The sequence below is a fragment of the Elaeis guineensis genome, chromosome 2, assembly GCF_000442705.2.
Source record: "Elaeis guineensis isolate ETL-2024a chromosome 2, EG11, whole genome shotgun sequence".
In the NCBI taxonomy this organism is placed as follows: Eukaryota; Viridiplantae; Streptophyta; class Magnoliopsida; order Arecales; family Arecaceae; genus Elaeis; species Elaeis guineensis.
In genome coordinates this window covers 110998932-111019613 of record NC_025994.2, presented here as the reverse complement: position 1 = coordinate 111019613, position 20682 = coordinate 110998932, and the positions used below count along the sequence as shown (strand labels likewise).

Here is a 20682-nt window from a genome sequence, read left to right as displayed (position 1 = left end):
ATTTTAAAAATACTATTAATAATAATAACATATTATTTTTAAAAAATTTATTTCAAAAAATTAATAATAAAATATTATTTTTAAATAATAATAGATATATATTTTTTTAAATAATAATAAATATATTATTTTTAAAATATTAATTTATTATGAATAATAATTCAAATAATAACAAGAGCATAATAACATCAAAAAAATTATTTTCGTACATCCGACATGGACGGCAGCTAGACGGGGCCGCGATAGGGGTGGTGCGGATGACCGTGACCTGAATCTCATATTGTGGGGGCGGGGGCAGTGGGAGGAAGGAAAAAAAATATTTAGAGAGAGAGAAAAAAAGGAAAAATATTTTTATTTTGTTATTAATAATGATTTGAAGCAAAAAAAATATTAATTTTAAAATAATAATAATATTATTATTTTTTTCAAAATATTATTTTAAAAAATAATATTTTTATTATTAATTTAAAAATATTATTTGTATAATAACATATTATTTTAAAAAAATAATTTCAAAAAATTAATAATAAAATATTATTTTAAAAATATTATTTTTTAAATAATAATAAAAATATTATTTTTAAAATTTTAATTTATTATTAATAATAATTTGAATAATAATAAGTCCACAATAATATTTGAAAAATATGATAATAATATTTAAAAAATTATTTTCGTGCATCCAACCCTGCATAATGCATGGTCTTCGACTAGTTAATTCATAATTTAATAAAATATTAAATATTAATCAAATCATTAATCTAAAAATGGTTCCCATATCCTATCAAAATATATTTCAAAAATAATCAAACTAATCATAAATAATATAATTACCATCTAGGGCATACTCTTTTGTGGATACATATTATGAAAAAGTTGGTCAACTTTTTCATTAACCAACTTATCTATGTTCTCATATTTTTAAGATAGATAAGTTATTTTTCATGGATCGCATTTATCTATGAAGTAAAAAAAAAATCTTACCCATCTAGGAGGTCACTAAATCATTTTTCATCAACTAGTAAAATAAGTATTTAATTTTGTTCCTAAAATATTTTATTTTCATTTTCAATACCTCTGTCATTTCATGCTTAATAACTCATATCTACTTTCTTAAAACCTAAAAAGCATAAAAAGTATCATGAAAAATATTGATAAATTTTAATAAATTATTCAAAAAAATAGTAATACAAAAAAATATGGATAACAGATTTTGAAGTCACTTTCTCATGTATAAAAAGATATGGATAAATTATGTTCGTACCTAAATATTACCTAAAATTATTTATTTAAAAAAATATAGATTTTTAAAGAAATATTTTATCCACAAAAAATGGACCCTAAAGATATAAGAAAATAGGAAAAATCTTTATGCACCACGGGTGGTATACAAAATTCAACGTGGAGCATACCATCTTATCTGATTGGTCTATGTATTGCTTTCTAATACGTATTTAATGCCTGTAGTTTCTTTTTTTTCTTAAAAATTTTGAATAATGAAAATGTCATTCCTCTTTGGCAAAAATTATAACATCTTATGACATATTATGACATTTTGCATCAAATTATGACTTCTTGCACGTAGAATGTCATAATATATCACAAGATATCATAATTTTTTCGACCAAATTATGACATCCTCTATCAAAATTATAACTTTTTGCATGCAGGATGTTATAATATGGACATAAGATGTCATAATTTTTTTCAAAAAATAGAAACATTTTTATCATTTAAAATTTTTAAATAAAAAAATAAAATTATAGGTATTAAATATATATTGAAAAATGATGACTATGTGGATCAATAAGATAAGACAGTGTGCTCCATGTTAGATTTTCTACCATATTCGCGGTGCATAAAAAATTTCTCAAGAAAATATATGCACTGAAGAGTAATTTTAGATTTTTATATAAAATAAAAGGATATTACTTGCGTCATCAATCTAATTGGACATAAGTATAGATTTTATAAATTATCAAAGATAAATACAATAAATTGGGAAGTTAGGGAGGTTCTTGCAACTCACTCTTACAAGTTGGAAAAACAAAACAGTCCGTACCGAATGGCCTCCGCCATTCTATGCAGTGGTACGGTGGTCCGCTGGTACTTGCCGATCCGGTCTGAAGAGCCTCCCGGACGCGGCTGTGTGGATATTCTCACTTTCTTCCCCTGGGTCAAATTCTGCTCCTTCTATCTCCTTGTGTTCCGTTAGCGATCGCCGAGACCACCGCATCAAACCTTTAGACGCCCGCTAAAATCCATGGCAACCCAAGAACACCACCACGACCACCACCATGGCGATCACCACCATCACCATACCCACGAGTAATCTCCACTCTACTTTCGTTCTTTTCGGCGTCTTTGGGCGTTACTTTTTTTTTTTTTCTTCTTGTTGTGATGAGTTGCTAGGTTTTTGATATATTTGGCTCGCAGAGGAGGGCACGACGGGTCCGCGACGTCGTGGGTCGGCCCGGACGGGAGGGTGTATCACTCGCACGACGGGCTGGCCCCCCACTCTCACGAGCCCATCTACTCCCCGGGCTTCTTCAGCAAACGGGCGCCTCCCCTCGTCACCAGAGACTTCCAGGAGCGCGCCTTCACCATCGGCATCGGCGGCCCTGTCGGGACTGGGTAAAGACTTCTTCTTGCCCCTTCCTATCTCATTATTTCCAACTTATGTCCTCATTTTAGGGTTTTCCATACGTCGTTTTTTTTTTTGGGGGGGGGTTCCTTGATGATTTTTCTAGCTTCGATTTGGTATTTTTATGAATTTAATGAGACAATGCCATTTCCGTCAGGTGTATGTGGAAAGCTCGCATTACATATGAATATGGCGTTTGCATACGCAAGATACAACTGCATTCACATCTGTATTTAGTTAATTTCTCCTCCAAATTTGATTTATTTCCTTTCTCTTTTGTTTTCTTTCTTTCTTTCTTTCTGTTGTGTTTTGCTAGCCATGTGGGCTATTGCTTTGGATTTTAGTTTACTTTTCATGCGGGATAATAGCAGTCGGGAATTAGTGTCTGGACGATTATTTAGCATTAAATTCTATTGATAGGTTTTTAATTTTGTCCTTATATTATAGAATGCTAGATAAATTTTCTTAGTAAAGGTGAAGTGTTTTTAGATTGTATGTTCGCGTAGCGATGCGAGATTGGGAGGGTCTATGAGTCTATAAGGGGAGCAATGCAGGTTAAAAGTTAGTCAGAGAACGGAAGACTTTTGAGGGACTAAAAGCTATAAAATGGTGGCATGCTTCCCTTTTAATTATGATAGCGGACAATTTGCAATGCAATAAAGGATGTGATGCCAATGTACCTTTAATTCTTGGAAAAATTTCTGGATGGAATGTAGAAAAATCTAGACTCACTGTTTTTATCTTTTTGTTGCATTTCTTGGATCCCCAAAACTTGGAAGGCATCTTATTTTCATGACTGTGCATGTTGCATATATCATTGATAAATACAAATATACTTCATCATGTGCGGATGTAGGGATTATATGTATTTGGCCTAAATGCTACTTATGAACCATACAGTATGCAGAAAATTCTAAACTTGACATATATTAGCCTCTCATATATGATACACTTGCATATTGTGCTTGTGTGTGTACACAGGTGTATCACAGCACACTGGCACAGAGCTATGCAGACAAATGTGCTTTCAACTCCCATATACAAACAACACAATTATGGCATTAGCTGGGCTAGACGTGCAATGAAATATTAAAACAGGCTCCATGGAAAGGGGTTTGGATTTGTGCGGAAAGATTGGAACACAAAAGCAAAAGATCAGTAAATGAACATTACACATATCTCCAAGCTAAATCTAGAAAAGGGATATGCTCTGTTTATTACGGTCATTGTTTATTTAAATTCTTTATGCACTTCTGTCTTGTTAAGCGGTACCTAAGTCTAAGGCATCAAAAGGTAATTATTTAATAAATAAGCTGGTAAAGTTTTATTTAATTTAAGGTTATACCTTGGCTGCTGTACACTTGAAAATGACTAAATTGTTGCCTGAGGTAACTTGGACTAGTTCTGTTTTTAGTTTCATGCAACTCGAATTGGTTAATGTTAAGGGTTCTTTGGGTCATGCAGAATGTGACACATAAAATCATGTATAGGTCTTTTTTTCCTAATTACCAATTTAAATATTTTTATTGTGTAAATATCCAATTAATTTCATATCATGTCTCATTTAGAATCTCCAGCAGGGATGCTTGATGTGATGCTTTCGCGGAATTCTATTACAATATTTAATTGGTTAGCAAGCATTAATATTTCGTCAATCTTTGCTCTTGGACATTTCCTGTTATATCAAATCACATCTTCTTTCTCCATCGGCATGCTTCAAAAAGTACTTTGTTTCCCTTCAAAGATTTTTGTGCTTTTGAGAGTGATACATGTTACTTTCTATTATGAGCAGAATCTAATCATTATCAATAAACATATTTTAGATGAAATTTCTAAATATGTGAAACTTCAATTCAGAACTGAATTTTTTCCAGGTCTACAATTTTGACTTATTTCAGATATTATGCTGAAGTTTTTGAATGAATGCAATATTCATGTTTGAAAGAGTGAACTTTTTCTTTTTGTTGTCTTGGATATTTGAGGCCAAACTGACTTATCAGTCATGACTTCAATGTTAGCAATCATCATATCATTACTGAGGTGATCTCTGTTGTGCTTATGTTCTGTTTCGTTAGTTTAGTATGAAATGATCAAATTATTGATATATTCCTTTGAAGTCAAGAATGCCGGTATGTGATAATATAACATTGTTTCCAATTATTCAGGAAAACAGCTTTGATGCTGGCACTTTGCCAATTCTTACGTGACAAGTACAGCCTGGCTGCGGTATGTCTCATCTCCCAACAATTTTAGATGTATCATTGCACTGCATCTTATTCTCATTGAATTTTCAATATAAGTTATCTGTGCTAGAAAATTATGCTTCAATTATCTCAAGGTCATTATAGGTTGAATTATGCCTTATGGATTCCAGTTGTCTCTATGATTTGGTTTATAATCAGTAGTCTTCACACAGAATGCATCATTTTTCTATGTTCTAGTTTGAACAGTTTTGTGGACCTAAATGTCTAAAAGAAATTGAAAAAGATATACATAAATTTGTTGCTCAAAGGCAAAAAGTAGGTCTAGATGCATCATTTGCATGGAGCATGAGAAATGGTCTTGAAATAGAAGTTGATTGCATGGATGTGTAGGGAGGACTGCTGAAGTCATTGTACTGGCAACTTGGTTTGTTTATGTGCTTAAAATATATCGTATAAAATGTCACATCTATCAATTAGGGTACATTTCTTTGGTCCTTTTTCAAGCTATATCAAGGACATAGTTCTTGTTTCGGAACGATTTAGACATAAGGAAAGAGCTAGCATATTGGCATGTGTGCTACATGTTTAGTAACCATAAAAATAATAAAAAGAAGCGATTATACCTTAGCTGGGTATTAAATGCAAAGTAATAGAAGAAAATTAAATATGCAATAATATATTATTTATAGAACAAACTCTTAGTTGACATAAAAATGGAAAATAGTATTTTAAAGTATAAATATATGTAGAATAGAGAATTTAATAAACTTCAAATACATGATAAACTCTATGAGACAAAAATAAAAATAAAAATAACAAAATTTTAAAATTCCTATTAGTAGTGGAAAGCACGCTTAAAAAACAAAGAATATGATTTTAATAAGTCAAAAGAGGAAATGCAATTTGCAAGAGCAAAAAGGTATACAGATAATATAAAATAAATAAAATTAGAAAATATAAAGAATGATTTAGATTATGAAAGCAAGAAAAGAAGTTATAAAGAAAAAAATAATGTCTCAACTATCAAAGAGGAATAATTACAAAATCTGACTAACAAATAATAAAATATTTAAGCGTAAAAATACAAAACAACCAGAAGTATGAAATTTGATATATGAAATAAATAATATTTAAATATAGGTTTTATAATAATATTTTTGTGAAATAAAAAATAAATTTGTAAAACAATAAGTATCAGAGAATATTTTATTCAAAAGGGAATGACAAGATGGGAAGAGATAGAGAAGGTTGGGTGGGGAAAGGGTTAGGTGGAAAACAGGGGAAAAGGGTTGGAGGTTCAGACATGTGAGAGAGAGAGAGAGAGGAGTAATCCCAACTAAAAGTATGGGGTGTAGTCGTGATCATTCAGTGAGACAGGAGGGGTGGGGTGTTTGAGTATGCATTATATTCTGAAATAGAGAATTAGAGCATACTAATGGTTAAGGAGTTGAAGAGTGTACAAGATAAGGGAGAAATATGGAGAAACGGTTGTTTCGATGTACTAGGAATTGGTAAGTTATGAGATTTGAATTTACATGGAGAAAGAAAAGATTTCTTTCCCACATGTACCCATATAGTTTATTTTTGTTTAATAAAGTTTTATATACCAACTAGTTGACATTCCACCCAAGGTAAAATTTGAGAGATACCCAAGAAGCCCTCCAATGCTCTTTTCGATAGTATAGATTGTGCAAGTAGTTGGGAACCAATGTAAGCGGAGGGTTGGTGCATCCGGAGGTCACTAATTTCATAGTTTCCTTTGTGAAAGTAGAAATTATTGTTCCTTGGCATGAGGGGCTTTGCTTTTTCATTGGAAAATAACTGAATTAACAATGGTACCAGTATCGAACATGTATTGTACCACATTCATTTTTGATACTTGCAGGTTCCTCCTAGTTTTTTCAATGGGAAAATCTTGAATTGTAACAAACGACCTTTGCAAATAGATTGATTAAAAATGTTTACCTTTTACATGTTTTTCTTTACTCAAAACCTGGTAGATAACTTATACATTTTAGCAAAACATAAAGCATTGCTCAAAAATATTAGAATTGCGGCCAAAATTTTAATTGATGTTTGCAGTCGATGACTGAACATGGAGTGGCATAGCTTTTTGGTGGGAGTTGAGTGCATTCTTAGGCTGAAAACAGTAAAGTTCATATATTATAATTTAACTACAAAAAATAGAAGTTAACATCTACTGCTTCCTGTGGACCTATTATGGTATAACATTAACATGACATGTCAACTAGTAGAATTGCAGTTCCCTAAAATTTTATGATAATGTAAATTTATTATTCAAAATTGATGGTAAAATAATTTGATTTAATACAACAAATGACTCCACCAAATGATGAATAATAGAAACGAAGTCGGAAAATAGTAACTAAATTAATAAGTTAATGGAACTTGTAAGTTGTAATTAAGATGTTTGGGCACTGGTGAGAAAGACAATGGGGATTATAGTTTATTCTTTGACAAACTTAATGCCCTGATTGACCTGTCCTAGTCCGCCTAGGCCTAGGTAGGTGACCTAGGCATTCCACTTTGGCTGCCCTTGGGAACTTAGTCCATACGTAATGCCCTGGCCAGTTGAGCCTTTTCAGCAAGGTGGTTGGCTGCTGCCTAGGTCTAGGTGGTGTGGGTGGCCCTGGTGGACACCTAAAACATGGTTGACTTTGGATAGGTGGTTCTGAAATTGGACAATGTTGGATATCAAACACACACACATATATTGAGTTAAGCTAGTACACTTCTGACAGTATTTGGCCTCAAATGGTTTCTAGCAAAAATTAGTGATAGACCTTTTAAAATGAAAATTCACACCATTGATCATGATCTACATTATATAAAATGATAACAGACTAAAAATCATTTGCATTAAAAGTCTCTTTCCCATGGATCAAGCTAGAACAAAATAAACAGAAGAGAATAGCTAATAAGCAAAAGTATTTCATAGGCTGTATGATTTATAAATGCAAACCATTGATCTTGGGGGAAATATTTTAAGGTATAGATGCACACACTAAATTTGAGCTGACTTGGATGCTTTTGCAATGTAGATCAAAACAAAATGTGGTCACCCCATTAAAATCATCCATTTTGTATTAATTTGATGCACAGGAAAACTATCTCAAAAATTCATGATTTCTGTCCTCAGGCATTTTATGTAACTTAGATCATGATCGGTGGTATGGATTTTGATTTTGAGAGGTCCCTCGTTGATTTTCTCTTGGAAGCATTTGAGGACAAATGCTCTCAGAAGCATTCTAGCATATATGTACGTACATGTGTACATACATAAATATACTAGTAAGTTGATAAGGCCCCACGAAAGTCTTGAGTAAATTTTATGATTTGCTGTCAAGGCAGCATCAAAAAAACCTTTTGGCATTTGTTGCCATGTTCCTGGGAAAAGCGGAATTAAGCAAGATAGGGGGCTAAACTATAGGACCATTTGATGGACATTTAGATCTTGCATGTGAATTTTGTTTTTCTCTTGCACGATGCTTTTTTGTTAGTTGGACTAAAGGTACCTTTCCCACACAAAAAAAAAGTAACTGAAAAGTTTTGTGCTTCATTATCCAGAGATTGTATTGGCAAAAGGACATTAAGACACATGAATGAGTTTATGTACTGGAAGGGAATAAATCAATAATCATAAGTTTTACCAGGATTGTCATGCCTCCTAGAGAGAATCAGTTACACTGATTTGCCAGAGTGTAAGATTGGAAAAAAAGAATATAGTAAAGTTGTAAGAGTTGGGGGTAGTATCTGCATTTGTGGTTCAGGATGACAACATTAGTTTTTTAGAAGTTAATGGAAAAACATTTCATGATATGCCATGAAGTTGTTTGCCATTAGTAGAATGTAAATAGTTAGAACTAATGCAGATTAGATAACATTTGGGTACTGACGAGAAACCTGCAGTGTTTTTTTTTTTTTTTTTTTTGTGTGGAACACTTATCGATGGCTATGTAGGAAAGAAAGATTTAATCATTCTAGGGTATAGGGCCTGCTTAGGTGGCTGCTCCTAAGCAGTGCAGCTAGTGGCCTGTTAAACCTAGGTGACATCTAGAAAATTTTCAGAGGGTTGTTTTAAGATTAGGACTCAGCTATAAAACTTTCTTTGTGAAACTTTAATGGAAAACACATCGATCTTTATAGCCAAGACAACACTTTTTGGCTAAGATAAATGCATCTAAGAAAATGAATGCTTAGGGCATTAGAGAAGATGATACCATAATTCTAAACTGGGATTCATGCACTGATAGTATCTAATGAATGGCTTTGATAAATTTCTGAACTTGCTGCAAGCTGTATCTGATTGATACTACTTGACAAATATGAAACTACCTAGGCTTAAGATGGACTTAACCATGAAAAAATGATTAACAAAGCATATAAAAAAGAATTAACATCAACAGGAGGCAAGGGTGATGAACTGATTCTCCCGATTCAGGCAATTACCTATGCTAAAGACTTGGTTTCATTATAAAAAATAAAATAAAAAGAGGGGGGTTATTTTCTTTGCCACTGTTTCCAACTCATACAAGATGATTGCCATTATGAACAATGCAGAGCTGAAACTTATCCTTTAAAGGCCAAATTGGGTACTAGGTGCTGTTCTTTTTAATCCTTGAAGACAAAATTGTCAAAATACAGAAAAAACATGGGACGTTGCTTAAGCATGGAGGATTGGGACGTGCAGTAGTTGATGGTGTCTTGCAACTTCGTTGCTAATGTTGATTCTCTGACATATTATATAATTTTTAAAAAAATGATAACATGTCAACATACTTAAATCTTATGATCCAGGTGGAGTCTCTACATAGTGTTGGTGCAAATGAGCCCAAATAATGTGCAGAAAAGTTGCACTACTCAAGCCACTTATAGTTGGTTCATTCTTATGATGTATTACCAATTATTATTGTTGTATCAATGATTTGGTGCTTAATATAAAGAAGCCTCAATACCAATTCTGCTGATGGTTTTTCTATCCGATGAATACTACATAATGTGGTTCAGGTAACAAATGATATATTCACAAAAGAGGATGGAGAATTCTTGGTTAAGCATGGAGCACTTCCTGTGGAAAGGATCCGTGCTGTTGAAACAGGAGGCTGCCCACATGCTGCTATCCGTGAAGATATTAGTATAAATCTTGGCCCTCTTGAAGAGCTATCTAAGTCTTACAAAGCAGACTTACTTCTGTGTGAATCAGGAGGAGGTACTTTCTTCTATTCAGTAGCATAGAACCTTTGCTTCACATATAAATGGGGCTGTTGAAGTTTGTGCATCATATGTGAGATAATTATGAGATATGCCTAGAGAAAACAGGTTGTTGAGGGTTGTTTGAATGACTTGAATGCATATCTAATTACCTTGTTGTACCAATTTATGTGGCACACATTCACATGCAGATGTACGTAGACATACAGACATCTGCACCCACCCACCCCCTGGGATACATATATAAAAACATATGTTGCATCAGTAAAGACTTATGATGAACATCCACACAGTACATACATACATATTTATGAACACAAACACACACACAGATGCACATGCAGACTCAGATGCACACTCTGATGCAAGCACCATGAAGCTTCCCGCGCATGCATTCACTACTATTTCCACTTGTGCCCGCACATTATCTTTTGATATACTTGTATGAGCAGCATCTGATGAACGTAATGGTACTTTCTATGAACTTTTGATGGTTGAAATATGTACTTGGTTCCACTTAAAGACTTCAGATGATCTTCGTAATATTGAAGATTTTGCTTCATGTGTTATGCATACACATTAAAAGGTTCCATTCTTTTTGATGGTTTAATTCCTAATTGTTTTTTTTAATAATGTTGCTATTAGTGAAAAAGGTGTAGAGCTGCGTAGTTGAAGGTAGTTGGCGAAGGGAGAAAAAAAATGCAACAGCTGCAACTGTAAAACTTTTCATAGACTTTTCACTGTCCAAAGCACCCACTTGTCAATGCATTGCTTGTGGTGGACATTTCTGAACATTGTAATCAACTTTAAGGTGGTCTTCAGGGAGAAGGTGGCCTAACAAGTAAAAACTAAGAGTCTACTTCGTGTCTGGCTTTATGCCTTTTAGTGTTCCTTCTGGAAGATATTGGAGGTCATGTAGGAGAATGCAACTGAGCTTCATAAGATTTGTTTTGGATGATAAACCATGCTGAACTAAGCTCTTTATTTTCCTTTGATTATTTAATTGGACCAGAAGAAACGAAAGAATTTTGGTCAAGTAATTTGGTGGGAAGTTTACTATTCTTGCTAAGGTGTCAAGCAATCACCATAAATAGTAAATTCAAGGATTTAAGTGTTATTGGCATGAGTGTGTCAACCAGTGGCCTACATGATATGCATTTTGTCATGCTATGTCCATGTACTTGTGATACAAAAGAAAAAAAAGGGCATCCTAGTGCATAAGTCTCCCACCACTGTGGGGTCCAGGGAGGGTCAGATGTACGACCTGGTGCAGGTGTTGTTACTAGCCCAGCATGATATGTGCCAGCTAGCATGGACTAGTTCTTAAAACCGTGAATAAATAGGAGTTTAAAGTAATGAGCTCAAAGGGCCTTTTTTCAGGAGGAGACCCTTTTTTGGATGAAAAGCTGTTAGGCTAATTCATTCAACTATAACTCTGCATAATTTGGGCAATATGATTCTTCACCTTGAATATTTTAAGGGAGAGAAAAGATAGGCGACAGAAGACCAAGTAAAGGTACAACCATATTTTATTGCAAATTTAGCGAATATACGAGTATATTCATTTGTAGCATGAGGAATAAAGAAGCTCAAATTGCACATAATTCACTCAGAGGCGACTTTTGCAATTGGCAATCACATAAAATAATTCCCAAGGTACCTTCTTGAATCTGCAGATAGAAGCTGAAAAATATGGTCAACACATCTTGTTCCAAAATAAGTAAATCATATATTGTTTTCTTTTTTCAATCAAAAAGAACCCTTCTTTGGAGCTTGAATGCATTGACTTTGCATGAATGTTCTGTACTAGGCCTTGCCTACAATGTAATATCAGAAAAAAGGGGGCATATTTTCAGGTTGATTCAGTTTTAAACACGAGGAATCGTATGGCATTTGGGGGAAGTTGAAGAGGATGCAGTATGCTGCATGTTCATGGTTTGTTTCTCTAGCCTTAATAGTAAAACTTGAGAATTATGATATTATTATTTGGATGATTTCTTTTTTGGTGATGCAGCCCTTCTTCTTCTTTTTTTTTTTTTATTTCTTGATCATGTTCAAATTGATGCAAGGATGATTTTTAAAGGAAACAAAGATGGGCCTGAGTAAAAATTTCTATTACAGATGGATACATCAATCACTAATGTGCAGATAATTTATCAGTCAAGATGTTGAATTAATTGAGTGGCCTATACTATAATCATCTTGAGCTGGTTATAGGCGCTGATGCTGTAAAAGGGAAAAATTTGGATTGCAATTTCTATTATGAAGAAAAGTAAAGCATTGGGACCCGTTGGTAGAAAAAGTACAGAAAATAAGTTTTGTAGAGTAGTTTATGAATTTATCAGGTGAAGGGTGATACAATTGAAGAACTTTTGCTAGCCTCCTTCAAACTGTGATCCATGATGAGGCCTAGAGATGGTAACAGTGCTAAAAATGGATAAGCTGATTAGATGATTACATCTTCTCACATGAGATAAAGGATTCCAATACTGAATTAAGGGTTAAGTGGAAAGGGACTGTGTGAATTGTTGCTTTAATTTGATGGCGAAGTTAATTGTAGAGGAAGAACAGAAACAGTCGACCTCATATCATTTGAAACGAAGTCAAAGAATTTAATTTCCTGAGAATAAGCCTTACTTAAGGAGTTGATACAAGGCTCAGATATTGAGAGGACACATGGTTTAATAGAGCTGTTGTAGGCCATCTGAGTCTAGACATATCCTTTCTGTGATTATTTCAAGTTTTTTCCATATTGGTTTCATCTGCATTGATATAACTAAGTACTCATCAAGAAAAAACATGTTGAAGATGGTGGTGCTGAAACTGAGAAGAGTGCATGATGTTAGATATTGTGCAAGACTCTTTGTTAAGGTTCCTCCAACAGGACATCAATTAGCATATAAGGTATAGGTATGGGTCCTTGCTTGGGTGATCTTCTGATCCTTCAAATATTTCCATTAGTTTTGATCCAAGGATGGTGGTTACTGGCACCAAGAAATTGCAGGTAAGTTTTCCTCTTCATCCCCAAAACAAAAGGTGGAAGGATCGCCATTTGAGCTAATATTAAATTCTTCTAGATGTTTGTTGTTCTATGGATTCATATTCAGATTCATAACTTGTAATGCATACTTTCCTAAACTATTGGGTTCGCATGGGTGTGAGAAAGAGAAAATTCCATATTGTTGATGTAAGCATTCGATATCAACTTTTTCCCCATTTTGACTGATGGAGGAATTATTGTTAACATGGCTAAAATAATAAAATATGCAAAATGCATGGTATAAAACATTTTGTGGTATAAAGTATATCAAGAAATAAATGATGTAAATGCCTCTACAGAAAATTCATGGTCCCCTCATCCTTTTATAATAGATTGAAGCATTAGGGAACTACTTTGCTTTCTGTCGGTTTACAAAAAACTTGTCATTTTATAAATTACATAATTATGCTACATCATTCAATGATGTGAAGCGATCAGCTATTAATAGCTCATATGCTCGTCCAGAATATTATCTTTTTAGATTTTGGTAACTAAATTTGATGAGTAGTAGAATAAAGACGATTAAAAAAGCAGTATCATGGTTTGTTGCTCACCTAGGTGTTTGGTTGCATTGTAGAATGGTATTTTTCCATCCTTTTCCTATTGCATCTTTTTGCCCTTTGTTTTACATTCAGCTATCATCACTATGAACGTTCATACATCACAAAATTAGCAATTATTATAATTCCAAGAAACAGAAATGTCAAAATGTCGGAGTAGTAAAGAATCTTACTCTTGTCAATGCAGATAATTTAGCCGCTAACTTCAGCAGAGAGTTAGCAGACTATATAATTTATATAATTGATGTTTCTGGTGGTGACAAAATACCTAGAAAAGGAGGCCCAGGAATAACACAAGCAGACCTTCTGGTATGTGAAAATATTGCTATTTCTTCTTGTTTTTAGTGTTGTATTCCCACCTTAACGTTGCTAAACTGCTGCAATGCTTATTCATTTCAAGTACAGCTATCTTCTGATATATCTGAAGTATCTCGAATTTAGGTAATAAACAAGACAGATCTTGCACCTGCTGTTGGAGCTGACTTGGCTGTTATGGAACGAGATGCATTGCGAATGAGGGATGGAGGGCCCTTCATCTTTGCTCAGGTTTATTTATAGCTAATCTGCATGTCCACTAAAGATTATTTGAGATATATTTTACATGCCTTTTTTATTCCTTTTTTTTTTTTAAGTATATTTCTAACAAATGAAATCATATTGGAAATTTCCAACGTCTGTGCAAAAGATTGCTGCTTGACTTTGAAAACAGAAAAGTTATTATATAAATTAAGTAGACAAAACTATTGATCATTGATATATTATTGACTACTATGATTTTTTTAGTAGCTCATATGATTCCTGTGTAGCATCATATAGATTACAAGCTTAGTTTGATTAACCAAGTTTGTCTCATAGACAAGTGTCAGACTTCAACCCTGAGATCTATGTGCTTGTGAGATTTAAAATGGACATCCGGTTTTAAGAATAACATATGTTATCTTAAAATTAAATGAGACTGTCATTCTCCCTGCCATATTTTAAATTAAAGAGTTCAACCGTCTTGATGAACGAATGCCTCAGTGTTTCCACATGGGATTTTTTGGATATTGTCTCATTTACTAAACCTCGTCATGTTGAGATTTCTAATTTGATTATTGCATTTTCCTGATTTAAGACCAAGAATCATTATGTAAATATATTACTTTTAGGGAGCGGTGTTGATGTTTTCAGTCTTGTAGGTGCTACTTGGGTTGGGCTCAACCAGAATCCTTTGTGCTCAACCCTACTCTTGTGGAGTCAGCTTGGGCCGAGGTTTTGTGAGCCAGATCATATGGCTTGGGTTGAGCTTGAAACCCTCCTGAACCTGACACCAGACCTGAACCAAACCCAACTTGGGCCAACTTGATAAACAAATAAACTTGTGTTTCACTTAGAATATTTCAGCTCTCTTCAGTTTAATGGAAGGAAGCAATTATGCTAGATATCTAAAACCTTGAATTAGGTTACTGGGTCTTGCGAGTCTCCTATTTGACTACGGCAAGAAAAGAGATTTTCTCCTTTGTGTTTGAGGTTGATTCATTTCCAAGCTACTTTTGCTTTACATTCATATCAAGATTGAACTTGCACAGGTGAAGCATGGAATCGGTGTAGAGGAAATTGTGAATCATATCTTGCAAGCATGGGAAGTAGCAACAGGTAATAAGCGTCATTGACTTGAAGCTGTATCTGTTCCTGAATCAGGTGTTATAACTTGGAGCATACAGCTATTGCGTTCAATGTTGGTTAGCTGCTTGTCATGCTCTGTGAAGTGTCATTGGGATACCAGTTTTGGTACTAAAAATAATGTTGTAATAAGAGTGGTAAATTTGCTTACAGTTAGTAAATTGACTGCAAACTTGGTGCCCATTTGTTCACATTCATGATGACAATCTGCACCGTCGTGTAATCATAGTCATCCAGTGGTACTGCTGCAGATGATCAGACCGTTACATATTTGTTCTTGATGAGCTCATAATGCCTAAACTAGCAACAGGATGAGGCATCAGTAATCCTTGAAGCTATATGTACGTGGAGATTGATGTTAAACATCAATAGCTGGCATAAGATTCTAACAGAGAAGGGGGAAAAAACTTGTAGATTCCCATGCCTTGCGAGGTGGATTGAATGGTGCTGCGAGAAACGTGGTATTCTTACCATCTAGTAGAAATTTCTATATTGGGGTTATCATTCATGCATGCCTCGCCTCGGACAAATTGCTTCCACCTTTAGCAACATAGTTGGGGGCTGCAAGAAACATCATACTCTTATCATCTTGTAGAAATGTCTGTGTTAGGGGTATGATTCATGCATGTCTCAGCTTTTGCTTCCAACTTTGTCATCGTACTTGGCTGTCCCATGTAATGCAGCATGGTTAGGGCAGGTTCTTATCCAATTTAGCTGTACATGATCGGTCATGTTCTGAAGTTACACTTGAATTCGAACTACCAAGTAAATAGAATGTGATGGCTCCAGTTTGATGTACTACATGTGCTTCGTCTCCTTCCCAAACAGTCTTAAAATGGCTGCAACGTAAAGGTCAGAATCGGTGTTGAGGCCCTAAATTAACAAGTGAAATTCCTATCACACTGACAATTCGAAGTCATAAAATGGATTATCTTCCATCTGATCAAAGGTCATATGATTACTGCAAAAAATTCAAGAGCTTAGTAATTGCATTCCACCTCATGTGGGAGGCGTTTTTGGATTATGAATCGTGATACTGCGGTTCCATGAGTTTCTGCCCTTCACGATCCGAATAAGTGGCGCTTCCACTCAGCAGGCCTAGTGGGAAGGGAACGAAATTTGGATGGTCATCTCCATGTTATCAGAGATTAATGAGCTAATCCAAAAATGTGATTGCCGAAATTTTAAAATAAATCAGCTCAAGGAGAATTTGAAATTAGAAACAACATCAACGCAGTTGTAGTTTTCCTTGTTTTTATTTTAAAAAGATTAAAATCTTATATTTAAAAAAAAAAAAACAATAAATGGAAAGAAACCTGCATGGTCTCTGTATTACGCAAACTATATATCAACTAAGAGAATAGAAAAAAAAAAAAAAAAAAAACTTACTAAATTAGTTATTTATGAATATAAGAAAATCTTGATAAGAGAATAGCAAAAAAAAAAAAAAAGCTTACTAAATTAGTTATTTACGAATATAAGAAATTCTTGATAAGAGAATAGGAAAAAAAAAAAAAAAGCTTACTAAATTAGTTATTTATGAATGTAAGAAAATCTCATTAAAAAGAAACCGACTCCGCTGGGGATCGAACCCAGAATCTCTGGTTCCGTAGACCAGCGCCTTATCCATTGGGCCACGGAGTCGCTGGATGACGCGAAGCGCCAAAAGTCTTTCAAGATAAATATCAATATGCTCAATTCCAAGTGCAAAACGGCCCCTCGGTACCGTTAAAGCTCGTTAATATCTCAAGTAAGAAGTTCTTCTCATTCTTGCACTGTAACAATATAATCTGTAAGTGGTTCAACTGATAAATTGTTGTGCGAGTGTCAGTTCCACTAAATCATGCATGGAATTTTTGGTTTCTTTTTATCTTAAAACAGGGCTCATCTGTTGGTTATACTGTCAAAAAGCACGTGCTGTTTAAATGGTTCAGCACAATTCGAATTGTATTGTAATGATTGTGAGTCCGCGACATACATAAAAGTCCTCGTTATTTACTGTTCTTGGCCTGATTTGATTACGGGAAGAGGGCCTTAAGTTTGTTTGATGTTCTTTTGAGAACTCTCACAGAGAAAAAAAAAAAAAAAAAAATTAGTTTGAGTATAGATAGGACAGTGGGTATTGAGATAACTGGCTGTTAGCCTGTTACTTGTATGCGTCTTACTGAACTGTAGAAGACAACAGGGTAGCAGAAAGTGGGGGAGTAATTATGCAAGCAAGCGATGGCCTTGACCTTTTCATACTAACAAATCAGAAGATTAAGCCACATGGTAATTTAAAAGTGTTTGTTTTATTTATATCATGAGATAATTTCAAGTTATTATTATAACAGCCATAGTTGACCTTCCGTATTGTGTCGCAAGTCGGAATAACGTGCTATTAAACTAGAAAGAAATTTCCTTCAAACATGACGTGAAGTTTGCCTTGTAAAACCAGGTCTTTACTTCCCAAAGACATTGGCATTGCATCACGCTATCATCTAAAATTTCAAAATCTTAAAAATTATAGTTCTCTGCTAGATGATACCAACTATTAAAATTCCAAAAGATTCAGAGGCACGCCATCAATTCTCACCCCTGCCTGATGGGTGCCTCTTTCTGTACATATATCATAGTATTCAGATCTTGACCATTTTCCCCATCTTTTTCAGAAATAAGGTTTCTATAAGTAATTCGTTAGATAATCAACTCCCAAAGAAAAGTCCCTGAATATTTCTGTAAAATAAGCTTAATATCCTTATATCCATTAGTTTACATGCAGCAAAAGATACAATTTGCTGAATGATTGAAAAATAAATTCGAGTAAGTACAGTCACTAAGAGTTTTTATATCAATTAGCCTATTGCTACAACTGTTCGCATTTCAGCAATCACAGCAAACGATGGAATTGCTGTATTTTTCATTTGTTTGTCTTCTACTATATTACAAATAAGAATACAGCAGCTTATGTCATCACATACTGATATAGAGGAGAGAGATTCAACACTGAGGTCCCAGTGAATTGGTTGACAAGAAAGATTGATATAGGCATGTAGTTACTGTTCCTACATGGTCATTGCCTTCAAGCTCAAATATGTCATACATGCATATATGCCCACTCAGAAATGCGTCATATGCTCATTTCAGAGAAGTATAATATCATTCATGAGATTTGTTGTAGACTCATGTAACACACTGCATCAATGCCTGAAGGGTGATAAGATCTGTAAGTAGAACAACATGAACAACCGACTAAATTCTTTGTCGCCGAACAAAAGAAAATTCAATGGCTAACCAAACATCCTGATTTATAAGGAACCACAAAAGACATTCCAGTGTCCCATCTTGAACTCAAGGAAATAGAAACACCTCAATTAAAGAATTGAGAAATTCACAGATTTTTCTCAACTACTTCATTGAAAAGCTGCTGCTTCTCTTTCAACAAAGTCCCCAAGCTTCTGAGATCATTAAATAATTACTGTTGCACTATCAAATGTGAAGCTGAAGCAGAGAAAGAAATGAGAATTATGTTCTCCAATACTTGACAACTTTAATAACAATCTGCAATCAAGAGCAAAAACAAGTTTTGGAGACAAACTATAATGCATATGGCTTATGGTCAAGCCCTTTGCAGAAGCAACAGTTCCTCTGGAAAATTCTCAAGTGCAGATAGTTCTTTTGGTTTTGTAAGTTACTCGCCACTATTTTCACTCACAAGGCATGAATTTTCTACTTGTAAAGACATCAACTTTTTTCCTCAGGCTTTCTTTATGAACTATCGGGCTCAAGGGTAGGAGATGATAAAAGTTTAGTAGTCAAGGTTTGGTATATCTAGCAAAGCTGCTGAGATATTCCAACAAGAGAAGAAACCAAATAAGTGTACTTATGAAGTCACACTAATATCATATAAAAAAAAAATAAAACTATTATGAAAACATCAAACAAATTTAAAGAGTTAGTAGGAAATATTCACATACATAAATGATAAATCAATACTATTTCAATACTTATAAATTTATTTCATTTATACTAAATCAAGTAAATAAAAATATACTACAAACAGGTTATATTGAGCTTGTTTATAATTCAAGCTCAAACTCCCATCATATACTCGAGTCAATTATTATTGGAGTTCATTTCAGTCTAGATTTGAGCTTAAAACAAGCTATTAAAGCAGTTCACTCCTTTAACAGCCTATCCTGCTCATTTTCACTGGTAATAGAAATGATGCGCATTAAATACATCTTCATTTTTTGTTCTACTGTAATACTTCTCAGCTTGCAATTACAAATAATGTAGGAAATATTTCAACTTTACATGGGGTGGCCATTCAGTTCATATTCCCCCATTAAATCATTCCATTTTTTTCTGCAGGAATCAAAGTGTATGACTTTCTCGTTGAAAGCAATGCTTTGGTAACAAAGGATATATAATCTTAATATCTGATTTCTTTAAAGTTTTAAAAGACTACATTTCACAGCTTAGATATTTTAGGACTCAGGTCTTGTGAGATACATTCTTCTTCCATTTACAATTTTGAAAAAGGGTATAAGAACCAAATTTGTCAGAATCCCAGACAGGATAGATAAGTTCCTGAATAATTGGACAACAGAGCATAAGGCCTTGCATTAGTTTACAAGCAGGTAAAGATGATATCTTTGAATAATTAATACAAATTGGATTTGTCATTGTTGGAGGGTTTTGTGTTGCTCTTGCTGCTCACACTTCAATATTTAGAGCACAAGCCAGAATACCTGCAATTTTCCAAGCATAAACTTTTGTTTTCTGTAATGTCCACAACACTATCTATACATCCTAGAGCAAATAATTGATCAACGGAAAATGAAATTAATTTGCTTTATCATACAAATTAGCAATGAATGGAGCTAGGAGGAAGACATGAAGGTGCTTGTTCTTTTTTGTGTGTGTGTGTGCCGGGGGGCGGGGGGGGGGGGGGGGGGGGGGGGGTGGTGGGGGTTTGGGGAGGGGCAGCGGTGGGAAGAAGCAGAGCGTTGTCCACAAATGCAAAAGAACAAGGAAAACATCGCATAGAAAAGCATGCCTTCATACAGAACCCATGCCAAAGGCATCAACAAAAATGAATGAATCATCAAATGACAAGATAAGGGGTACAAAGATTGATTGAGAACACTGATAATGGACAAACTGGACAAACAGAAGGAAGATCCAATGACTGATTAAATATCACAAAATCAAACATGACGTCACCAAGGGCATTTTTCCTGTGCAAAAATTCATCGGTATAGAAGATTCCAGCAGGTTTATCAAAAAATTGTGGATTCCACCAAAAGACAACATACACTTGCACTAACTTTCTCTCAAAAAAATGCACTTCCATTA

The 20682-nt window shown here is 34.2% G+C and overlaps 1 protein-coding gene and 1 non-coding gene across 2 annotated transcripts; one reads left to right on the top strand and one right to left on the bottom strand.

Moving 5' to 3' along the window:
• The first annotated feature begins 2070 nt into the window (after nucleotides 1-2070).
• Nucleotides 2071-15533, top strand: LOC105043117 (urease accessory protein G). Its single transcript, XM_010920535.3, has 7 exons — nucleotides 2071-2328; nucleotides 2437-2634; nucleotides 4810-4870; nucleotides 9877-10078; nucleotides 13868-13989; nucleotides 14122-14226; nucleotides 15249-15533. Exons 1-7 carry the CDS (start codon nucleotides 2264-2266, stop codon nucleotides 15330-15332), a joined length of 837 nt encoding a protein of 278 aa, XP_010918837.1. The 5' UTR covers nucleotides 2071-2263; the 3' UTR covers nucleotides 15333-15533.
• Nucleotides 15534-16913: 1380 nt separating this feature from the next.
• TRNAR-ACG (transfer RNA arginine (anticodon ACG)) lies at nucleotides 16914-16986 on the bottom strand. The gene has a single exon. It is a non-coding gene; the product is annotated as a tRNA-Arg (tRNA).
• Between the last annotated feature and the right edge of the window lie 3696 nt (nucleotides 16987-20682).